Here is a 12,008-nt window from a genome sequence, read left to right on the forward strand (position 1 = left end):
ACATACACACACACACACACACACACACACACACACACACACACACACACACACACACACACACACACACCCCCACATACTCGCATAGAGGCACGGCCACATCCCTGCCCAGCTGTCCACAATGCACTCATAATATCACTGTCATTCACATACATACACACACACACACACACACACACACACACACACACACACACACACACACACACACACACACACACGCACACACACACACACACACACACACACACACCTCCCATCAGCACTGGCATGAGCGTGGCTATTCTTCCTAGGGTCCGCACAGATCAATCAAACACACTTTTACACACTATAGTAATATAGACTCAACAAAAATCAACTCCTGTCATGTTATTAACAATCAAGGACGGATCATCATCCTTTCAACCATTATTAAACACGAATAACACACTTCTACTACAAATAGATATGCAACATAATACAAGTACTTGTCTGGATTGACCTTACATTGTATACTGTATTTATCTTTCATGCACTTTCATAGACATTCAAATCCAAGAAAACAAGGTATTAAAAAAAATCCGAAATGTTCCAGGACACAAGTGAAACATATATAGCTAATCCTGGTCAGGTGGAGCCTACCTAGCATGCATTGGGGGTGTTTCATCACTGGTTGTTCAAATAAAAGTTCAATCATCGCAACCATTTGATTTCCCTCTAACCTTTTTTAAAGATTATTCTGAAGTCTTCCGATTATACTATGTCACATTTAAAAAATACACTGAATGCCTTTTCTTTTGTAAATAATGCAAACGATAAAGCAAGATAACCTCCTAAACATGAGAGTATATAGGGATTGGACATAAGGGAGCTACATTTCGAAAGACAGCCTGATGAAGTCACTATTCAACATGCTAGCAGGCTAACTCCACACCTGTTTAGCTCTATAAATACAGCTTGTTTCTGTGACATGTTAATGCATATTTCTAAATCCTCCTGTCACCCTGATGAAGAGGAGATTAAATGTAATAAATGTGTTGTGTATCGTGACCTCTACACCATGTAGCTTTAGAAAGTGTGACAAGTTTAAGAAAACAAATGGCTCAATAAACTATTCTCTTTCACAGTTATCACCTATTTGCATCAGACACAAATGATACAGTTACTCGGCCCAGCTCACCGCCGTATCAGGATATCATTAGAATGTAACTGCAGCAGGTGTTTTTAATGGCATAAAATATATCCAGCGTTGCATATATTAAAAAAGTTCTGTCTCAATTCTTCCCAACTGTTTTTCCTCCCCTGATTTCCCTGAATAAATGGACAAAGAGAGAGTTGAGTTGGGAAGCTGCTTTGACTACCAAATGCTGGCACAGTGTCAGCCTTGCCAACTGATGGAGCTCATTCACACACAGGCTTCATATGTCTGTGTCTTGTCTTTATGGGGATCCCCATCAGCACTGGCATGAGCGTGGCTATTCTTCCTNCCCCCCCCCCCCCATGATTGCAGCTCCTCACCTGATTTGCATTACTGTGTTCCACTCTAAGCTTTGCCGTAGGCCTACCACAAAGAAATTGAGGCTTTGCATTTTATAGTCGCTTTGTTCAAATGTCTGCGCAACACTTTTCCATGTGGGCTCGCTCTTATCAGGAGCTGTATGCACATTTCATCAACAGACCAAAAATTCCCACCCTACACCGACTGCATGGTGTTCTAAATATTACATTACTGTGTGTGTGATCTGTGCAAACACTAACATTACATGACATGTCACTTGTTAGACGCTTTTATCCAAAGCAACTTACATACTCAATACTGTGGGCAATCCCCACAGGAGCAACTTGGGGTGAAGTGTCTCAGGGACACAACGACATGCTGACTGCAGTGGGGTTTGAACCTGTGACCCCCTGACACCAACGCACAACCCACTGCGCCACACGCCTCCTTCCACATCCTTCCACAACATGAAGATGCATTACATGTAGCTCAGCCTGCTGTTTGATAATGGTTGTAGTTTGGAGCTGATGTTGAGATACGTTCTCCCTGGACCTTATCAGAGAGTCTAACATGTTATCGGTACTACCTGCACACACATTCATAGACCGAGCAGAAGATTGTCTTTCTTAAAGGACATCCCTTACTGGAGCTGCTTCTCAGAAAAGACACAAAAAGAAGTATCCAAAAGTTTTATACCCATCCCCATAACATGTTGAAATGCTGTAAAGTATTCAAACACTCACTCACTCAGTAAAAATAAAATATACAAAGAAAGAGTCGACTTTATATCCCAACCATCCAATCCCACTACAGGGCCCCAACAAGTGCTCTTTAAAAAGGTGTTTACAAATACAATTAAATAATATGTCGTTTTACATTTGATTACAAAATAAAATAACAGTGTAAAAAATAAGCAAACAAATGATTCATTCATAGTAATAACTTCGGTTTGGTTTACAACATCTCGAAAAAAAACGTTGCAAATACATGTGTAAGGAAACAACGTTAAATAACAAAAACCACCTGCACTTTTATATATGAATACAAAATTAAATAACAGAGTAAAAGAACAAAAGTACATTCAATTGGGATTGGTTCACGGATTAGAGGAAGAAATTAAAGGGGACACCTTCACACTTCCTGTGAGAGCCAAAAGTCTCTGCTAAAACAAACATTATTTGTGGAATAAATTACCCAGTCACACAGTCATGTTTCATCCAACCCTCACATTTCTCTCTGGACCAAAGAGGTGTGTCTTTTAAAAAGTTGTCCCCCCCCGACCCCTCCCACGGTCTCTGAGCCCTAAAGTTTGTCTGCTGGTTGGAGAAGTTTGTGTTCTTGTTGCCTTCTACCTTTAGCGAGGAGCTCCACTCGTTCTCCACTGACGCTCCTCTGAGACCCTCAGGTAGGCGACCCCTCGGCTCTTTGACTCCTCGGAGACACCAGCACATCATCCAGATTATATATTAAAGAGTGTGATCAAAACAAATGCATTTAAAACTTTAACCAGCTTTCTGGAGTTGCAACTCAGGGCATTTATCGCTTGATTGACTCTGACTTCTAGAAATACGAGAGATGAGGTCTTTGAAGTAGGGTGACATTATTTCTAGCATTTCAATTATTACTATTTTGTATATTCTGTCAGCATTTTTCTGGGGTCTGTGTAAACTAGTGAAGGAATCAATTAACATCAAAATTGACCTTCTTCATCATGCGTTAAGTTGACTTAAAGAGAGTTCAATTAATTAAATATCCGATTAAATATCGTATCAATTATGTTAGAAGTGATAACTGTAACAACTAGGTTCTTCCCAATTATCATTAAGTTCTTGTGTGAGCATTAATGAATGCTTCATTTGCGGAAATAAATTAAAACAGGAATTTTGTATTCATTTTAAATATGATATATTGTGTGTGTGTGTATGCAATCCAGGTATTTACTGAAACAAATGTTGTTGTTTTTAAATGTTGGGAATCAATTGTTTCTGTTTTTGCGAATGATTTTAAATCTATTACTTAGTTTGTCTACAATTTCTCCATGCTCACCTTGCTGTATTTGAACATTGGTCGCATTTCTAGTATAATTGATTTCTATGAATCAGATGAGATTCTGAGCTCCTGTAGTATCAGTGGATATATTTAGCATTATAATAATGCTGTCTATCAGATCTTCTCAGACTTTATCAGCCTCTATCAGCCTCTCTGTCTTTCCTCTTCTCTTTCCTCTAAAGATATGGAGCAACAGCGGCCTCGCTCTGGCTTACTGACATTTCCGCGTTTTTTCATAATTTCTTCAGTTAAGCAGTCATTTTTTATATTTTTAAAGGGCAACACGTTTGCTTTTCATCTCTAGGACAGATCATTGTTTCATAAATTGTGTTTATTTGTGAGTAATTCAGCATTACTTGGTAAGAACACCCTCACAATTAGAGAGAACAGGTGTGAAAACATCTCATCACCTAAAGCAGTGTGACAGAAGTAACCACCAATACTTTCACTTAGAAAACAACTCTTTTTTTAGTCTGTTTGTCCACCCTGTACTGCGATGGGGTGTCCCAGAGGACATGTCTTTTGCATTCTTCTAACTGGCACACCTACAGTAGAAAGGCCGCTGAGAAACTGTTTGGTCACTGGCTGCATCACTACTTTTATAGACTCGGCTATTTTAAGTTTTTTTTACTTTCAGCCACAGTGAAATGAGGATCCTAGAAAAGGAAGTTTGAAGAGACCTGCTGTCGAGAGATCGCGATCCCTGATAACTTCAAGTTGCATTGGTTGTTATGAAGTGCAGATAATGCAATCAAAGTGACAGTAAATCAAACACAGTTAATTGTGGCACTGCAAACTAAATAATGTCGGATGAAGGATTTTAGTTTTTGAAACAAATAATCCAGAGAGGATTCATTTGGCAGAAATCTCACATACCCTGCTTTGCAGAATACAATATGTGCGTGTTAACTTAAAAACTAATAAGGAAAATGTGTTTATATACCAAGCATGCAAAGATTGATGGATTGTTGCATGGTCTGGCAATCAAGAAACGTACAAACAGTAAAGGAGAGTTCAACACTTTAGATTCTTGGTGTGGGAAGATTTAGCTAATGCCTTTAAGTGACAACAATTTATTTTCCTTTCTTCAGACTTCAAGTGTCATCTTATGTGTTTCTATCCAACTATATGTGGTTCCAGTGGCTTTAATATAGAAAGACATACACTTTATTTCCATTAAACTCAAAGATATGTTATGTAACGAAGAAAATGCAGTAAATGTAGTTGTCAAATTAAATATTGTTCCTATCCCTGCTCTGGTTGTGCTTTAAGATTCTTTTTGGTCTTTTGTTAACATTTAACTGTTGTTTAATTTGTATAAATACATGCATTTAATACATGTTGAGCTCCATTAGGATAGTAACGTTAAAAGCTGTTGCACGTAGAGCCTTTACATTATTCACATTATTATTTATTTCTTGTAGTGCTTTAGGTTGAGGTTTTATCTGTAATCATGGAGGATTCAGAGCAGTCTCACTGGGTTTCTCCGGCTCTGCTCAGCTCAGATCCTCTGGCCGGTTTCTCCTCTGAGCCAGGCCTCTTGGCTCCCGGAGACGAGGCGGAGGCCTTCTTCTCTGGCCAGGAACCGGACTACTCCGGCCTCCATTCCTTCTTCTCCACCCCGAGCCACAGCCGAGCGCCTCCCACCTACAGACACAGCTCGGGTCAGTACTCCTTTCACTGTCGCCCATCACATATCTGCTCAAACACACACACAAACACACACACACACACACACACACACACACACACACACACACACGTACCTTGACACAAAATTAGGCTCCCTTTCCAATCCTTGATGATCCCTCTTATTGAACAACTTGTATAGGTGTATATTATTGTGTAGTAAATTATACATTTCTAATACAGCTGATATTTTAATGGACCCAAGACAGTGGAAGAACCAACCGCTTGCCAAAGACACATTTCCATTATATGTCAATTTGATAGTTGATTGAGTACTCCGAATCTGAATTCTAAATCTAATCTGAGTAAATCTGTTGTCCCAAAGTCCGACAGGTGTTCTCCTCCCCGAGCCTCCTGGGTAACCTGCAGCTGCTGGACGGGGCAGGCAACAGCCACTCCACCTACACCCCTACTGGATCCTCCTGGAGCAGCAGCCCCCTCTCTAAGATGCACTCCCACACCCCCACCTCCCTCTACACCCCCTGCCTCACCTCCTCCTTCACCTCCTCCAGGGATGGATATGGGTCTCCGGGCAGGGAGAGCCCCCGGCTCCAAGAGGCCCTGAAGGCCGAGAGGCTGAGCCCGCTGGGGGGGTCGGGGGTCAGCAGCAGCTTTCTGAATCTGACTCCTGCTGCTGGGAGTGTGTACACCTCATCGTCACACCCACACATGCTGAGCCCCTATAGCCCGTACATGACGGGTCCGCAGGACTACAACTACCCCGGACCAGGAGCCTGGATCAACCCCTCCTTCTCCCCGAAACTCCGCAACAAGATGAGGATATCCACTCCAGGTGAGAATGCACTTGTGTTTTTTGGAGAGAGGATTTCTTGGTGTGTTTGTCTTCTTTAAAACGTTTGAAAAAAGAAAATTGGCTTCTCTCGAACTTGACATCAAGTCACGTGGCCCACCTCCAGAAATCTAGTTGTTCTGGTGCCATTGACCAAATTCTTTAAACAAACTAGACTAATTGAATAAAACATTTTTATGACTCTACTGTTTGGTAACACCTGGGTACATCCATCTGCTAATGGAGATCATGTGATATGATTGAAAGCTTCAGAAAGAAAACAAATGGACTAAATGTGATGAATGATCCCATACTGTATTATGAGACTTGGTAATTAATATGGGAGAATCTGCTTCCAAACACTGCCTAATTCATTTTAAGCATGGTTTATATCTTAAATGTATGTGAAGCATGTTGTGTTAACCCTTTCATTTACTACAATACATAACTGAGTAATAACTGAGTATTGGTGATTTTGAACAGAGGCCAGAGAGTGTGTTAACTGTGGAGCCACAGCCACCCCTCTGTGGCGCCGGGATGGTACGGGCCACTACCTGTGCAACGCCTGTGGACTGTACCACAAGATGAACGGCCAAAACAGACCCCTGATCCGCCCCAAGAAGAGACTGGTACGACCCAATAGGATGCACCAACACACCTTTCCGCGTGTCTGACTACACACTCACATTATCTGATTTATGCAATATTCTACGTACAGGCTACTGATCTTTGCCTCAGAAGTTTAAAAACCCTGATTTTATTTTCTGTGATCCAGATTGTCAGCAAGCGGGCAGGTACAGTGTGTGCCAACTGTCACACAAGCACAACAACACTGTGGAGACGCAACGCCAGCGGTGAGCCTGTGTGTAACGCCTGTGGACTCTACTTCAAACTGCACAATGTGAGTCAGTCGTCTGGATAAAACTCTGTCTTGTTCCTTGTTTTTCTGCAGACTACATCTTACTTGAATAGCAGATTGGTTAGCTTGCCAGCTCTGTGTTGATTGGTCAACTGCTTAGAGATGTCCCGCCCCTTAGCCTATCACGTACAATGTGATGTAACTATGTTAAGGAAGTAAACAAAGGAGTCCAATGGAGGCGTTTCGGGCAGGGGGGGGGGGGAGTGTGTGGGAGAGACATTTGTAATTTTAGCCTTTGCAGACCATTTACATGCACAAAAACCTACGTATATACCAAACTACAGGAAAGGAAAAACCCAAAACGTATAATAGGGCCCCTTTAAAGAGCTGCATTACATTTTTTTAATTATATTTTAAATAGACCCTTTGATTTGTTTCTCCTCCCAGGTGAACCGGCCCCTCGCCATGAAGAAGGAGGGCATCCAGACACGCAACAGGAAGGTGTCCAACAAGAACAAGAAGAGCAAGAAGGTGGCCATGTTTGAGTCGTACTCCGATGGGCCTCAGCCCATGGACGACTGCGGGCCCTACTCCCTCGGCCCCGGTTCCCTCCTCTCCTACAGCCACTTACCCCACCTCATGCCAACACCCCAACCGCTGCACCCCTCACACTCATTTCAATACACACACCACCTCAACACTGGTATGATGCCCACAATGGTGTAGAACAGGCCCCTGGGAGCAGTAATATATTGAGCAATTGGCCAGTTATTTGTGTGAATTTGTATATACCTTTCTACATTGGTTGTGAAGTTTTCTGTTTATTATTCACTGTGTTTTATTTGTTTTTATCTGATCATGTAGGTTATGTTTGAAGTCAGATACAATCACTCAGCTGAGGTTGCTGTGCATGTCAACACACTGATAAGGGAATTAAATCAGCTGTAAATACTAATTTGACTGCTTGATATCTTCTATTATTCATGATGTGAAATTAAGCTTTGTGTCTGTTTTGTATCCATAAATTCATATTGAAACTCTATACATTCGAAAATAAAAACCGTGTGACTTATTCAGCTGGGAGTTATGAGGGCTTTTGTTTTGGATGTAATTTGAATTCTCACTTTATCCGTTTAGCGCGGTGACCCGACCGCAGAAAGTTCTCCTGTGTGGGTGCATTGTCCTCCTCTGCTCAGGTGGATAAAAGTCTCTTTGTGCAGGCACGCTGCACTTTGACAGAGTGATTGTGCGTAGCGGGTTTATGCAAATTCTCCATTCTGTGGAAAGGAAGAACATTAAACTAAAGTGCTTAAACACTTTAACCTGGGTTTTAAATTTAGTTTATCAGTGACTGAGCTTCAGGTACACACACACACACACACACACACACACACACACACACACACACACACACACACACACACACACACACACACTCTCTCTCTCATGTTTGCTTTTGCTATTACTGTTTAGGGGATTTTTCATGCATAAAATGTCCACTCTCGTGAGGGTCTCTGAGAGTACAATGTGTCATGATATGACAGATTCTGAAATCCATTTTTGTTTCTTCCTCACAGAAGTGGAAAGTTAATACTCAAAAACTGTACTAAAGTACAATTTTAATGTAAAGTATTTCCGTGTATTCTAACATTATACTTCCACTGCACTACATCTATGAGAGAACATACAAAGTTACAGATTCAATTATTTAAAAAAAAAAATAATAATAATAATAATAATAATAACATTACAGCACCGTATTAGGTGATAATAGCCCCACATTCACCAGACACTTACACATTATTGTGAACTCATTATTAATTAATGAGATGATATGGCCACTCTCCACAATGAGTACCTAAACTTTTTGTACTTACAAAGTATTTTCATCATGTGGTAACGCTACTTTCTAGAGACCAAAGACATGGATTTGAGTATATTGGACTTTTTTTTTTAGATTCTTTATTTGAGTAAAAGCAGCCACCATCACTTTGACCACATAATGTAGTAAAAAAATAAAAATGTCCTGCAGTAATTAGAGGACACTTTCAGGTTCCAGTTTCCATTATTATAAAAAGAGATAACTGTATCACACTGATCAAACTTGAGCATGTCTTACAGTATGATTAGATTACACTACATAGTGCATGCTTTTTCACAGGATTTTGCAACATAAAATAACTGTAAATCCATAAATGCAAAGAAACATGTAACATTTCTTGTCCTTTTATACCATCTCCTCAGTAATGCAGTGTATTTCAAATGCATAAGTGCAGTGTGTTGTGTTGTGTTGTGCTGCAGGGCTGGGGTTGCCGCTGAGCTCTGTGAGATGACTGATAGGTTATCACTGAGGCCACAGACCCCCAACATCCACCTGCTGCTGGCAACACCACCCTCACACTCCCTGACGGTTAGACAGCAAGGAGCACCCTGTCCTCTTTAGGTGTTAGGACATGATACCAGTTGCAATAAATCATTTGGTTTTATCTGCAGGCACATGAAGGACTGCAAGGTCGAATTAACTCGTTTACAGATAGCTATCTTCATTGGTTTTAAGGAAGATGTTATAAAAGAAAGCATATAGATTTACTTTCCCTCACTGTTTCAAAATAAACGAGTCATGTTCGGGTCAGATGAACTCTCGGTTGTGTTTCATAATCTGTGGACACACACTGAGTGTTTTCATATTCAGCAAATGTGTACACGCTTCACTGCAGACCTCAAGAAGAAATAAGACTTGCATTCATGCACGGCCCTGCGAACATCTGGGCCCGACACCCACTCATCACACACACACACACACACACACACACACACACACACACACACACACACACACACACACACACACACACACACACACACACACACCAAATCATCATCAAAATATCTTGACGATCAGCATTTGTACGAGTTCATTACCAAACGTCTAACTTGTGATCATTTCTAGTGCAGCATAGTTTCATGAACAGTCCACTAACCAACATAAGTGTTGTCATGCATATTTCCCATGATTCCCTCTGGGCTGTGGGGATGGGAAGTTAATGTATTGATGTCATGTGATGTAACAGGGTGAAACGAGGGGTGTCCTATTTGATTGTACTTATCAAATGTGCCCAAAGTTGACCCTAAATCACTACAGGTGAATATTGTACTGACACATCATCATGCAACTTCCCCAGTTCATATCTTTCACTAAGATAATTACTTTTTCGATTGCAAGTTTTCTAAAGTGTCCTATTTAATTTCTAAACAAGGCTTTGTCTTATCTAAATAAGTGTTTAAGTGTAAATACTTATTTGATTTTTCCATTTTATTAATAATTAATTGTATTTATTTTAGCGCTTCACATTAAATATTACATATATTAGACATGTAATATATTGAATCTGTGAGACAAGAGAAAACTACGTAAAAATTAGATAAGAGAAAAGTATTTGAATATTGTTATTGTATAATTTAGGAGAAATCTGCAGAAGCTCATAGACACATTTGTATTTTGTTTGTTTTCTTTCAACTAGTCTTAGAGGAAGAATCATTTTCAGTTTCTGTTTTTCATAGATACATTTTGGGGGATCATACGTTTTCTAGTGTTAAGAGTGCATATCATTCAGATTAAAATGTCTTATAAATCAAATAATTCGTAATAATATGAAAAGTTTCTCTTGCTAGTGAAACATTCAAACTATAGTGAGCCCAAGAAAGAAAATGGTGAAACCTTCACAAGAAACACAATACATTGTAAAAGAGAAGACATGAAATAATAAAATGAACTGTCTCTATCTGCTGTTTATCTGCTGCTGTGACCGCCAGCTCTGCTCTGGGGAAATGGCAACAAATGACGGGGAAAGATTAGGAACCACAGGCCGCCAAGTTCACTCACAAGGCCGTCCGTTAGCGCTCCTCTGCTTCTGAAGGGTATGACTGCTCTCCCTTCAGCCTGTTTGTGGAAACTACTATAACATGGATGCTTTTATCAAGAGCTTTTATTATCTTTGATACGTTGGGAGACTATTAAATAGATCATAACCAACCTTGGATATAATCATGATGTGTTTGAGAGTCATATCCAACAGCAGTCTTTCTGAAAGGGGAAACAGAGGCATGTCTGAATAACAGAACACATGTCAACACTACTATGTTATAATATAGATTTGAATGCAACTACCTCAGCTTACTGTACAGCATGCTTCTTTTGAAACATGTGGTGCATGTGCGCCCCCTGAAGGGAAGGAGACAACACTGCAGCTCCACTTTCTCACCAACTGACACAGGATGTCCAACTCCACACACTGCAGTTTGGAGATAACACACTCTTTTATGTGTGCGTGTGTTGTCATGTTCATTGATGGCTCATATCATGATAGCATATTGAGCTGAATATGATTACATTTTAGACACAGTGGGTTACATCAAGAATGCACACAATAACATTACTTCTTGAAGATGCTCTAAATGTCATACTTTAGGTCAGGGGTTGCCAAAGTGGGGGTCGCGAGATGATTAGAAATAAAAATGAAAAAAAAAATAAAAAATGTATAAAAAAAAATTGATTAACTTTTTTTATACATTTAAAAAAAAAAATATTATTAATAATAACGTTTGCATAGAAATTTTCAGGGGCGGACTAGCCATCTGTATAATTTCCCCGCAACGAGGCTCGGGGGAGCCTCGTTGCGGGGAAATTATACAGATGGCTAGTCCGCCCCTGAAAATTTCTATGCAAACGTTATTATTAATAATATTTTTTTTTTTAAATGTATAAANGAAATTATTCATCCAGGCGCATAAGATGGAGGGGAAACCTAGGCTTGACAGTTTTTCCACTAGTATGTCAGGTATGATGGTGTTAAAATCTGAGCTAAAATCGACAAACAGCATCCTTATATAGTTGCCTGGGCCTTCTAGGTGGCTCACAGCTGTGTGAAGGACCGTGGCGATGGCATCATCCGTGGATCTGTTGGCTCTATAGGCGAATTGATGAGGGTCGAGGGAGGGTGGGAGGCTGGCTTTCATGTAGTCGGCTATCAGTCTTTCGAAACATTTCATCACCGCCGATGTTAGGGCTATGGGCCTGTAGTCGTTGAGCTCTCTGACTGGTGTCTTTTTGGGGACAGGAATGATGGTAGCCGTTTTCAGACAGC

At 40.4% G+C, this 12,008-nt stretch overlaps 1 protein-coding gene across 1 annotated transcript; it reads left to right on the top strand.

The window, feature by feature from the left end:
• The first annotated feature begins 2,775 nt into the window (after positions 1–2,775).
• gata1a (GATA binding protein 1a) lies at positions 2,776–7,940 on the top strand. The gene is made up of 6 exons (XM_010771442.1): positions 2,776–2,882; positions 4,951–5,190; positions 5,541–6,008; positions 6,489–6,634; positions 6,781–6,906; positions 7,312–7,940. The coding sequence occupies exons 2-6, from the start codon at positions 4,980–4,982 to the stop codon at positions 7,588–7,590; spliced, it is 1,230 nt and encodes a 409-aa protein (XP_010769744.1). The 5' UTR covers positions 2,776–2,882; positions 4,951–4,979; the 3' UTR covers positions 7,591–7,940.
• The last annotated feature ends 4,068 nt before the right edge of the window (positions 7,941–12,008 follow it).

Source organism: Notothenia coriiceps, unplaced genomic scaffold (assembly GCF_000735185.1).
Source record: "Notothenia coriiceps isolate Sejong01 unplaced genomic scaffold, NC01 NC01_scaffold00009998, whole genome shotgun sequence".
In the NCBI taxonomy this organism is placed as follows: Eukaryota; Metazoa; Chordata; class Actinopteri; order Perciformes; family Nototheniidae; genus Notothenia; species Notothenia coriiceps.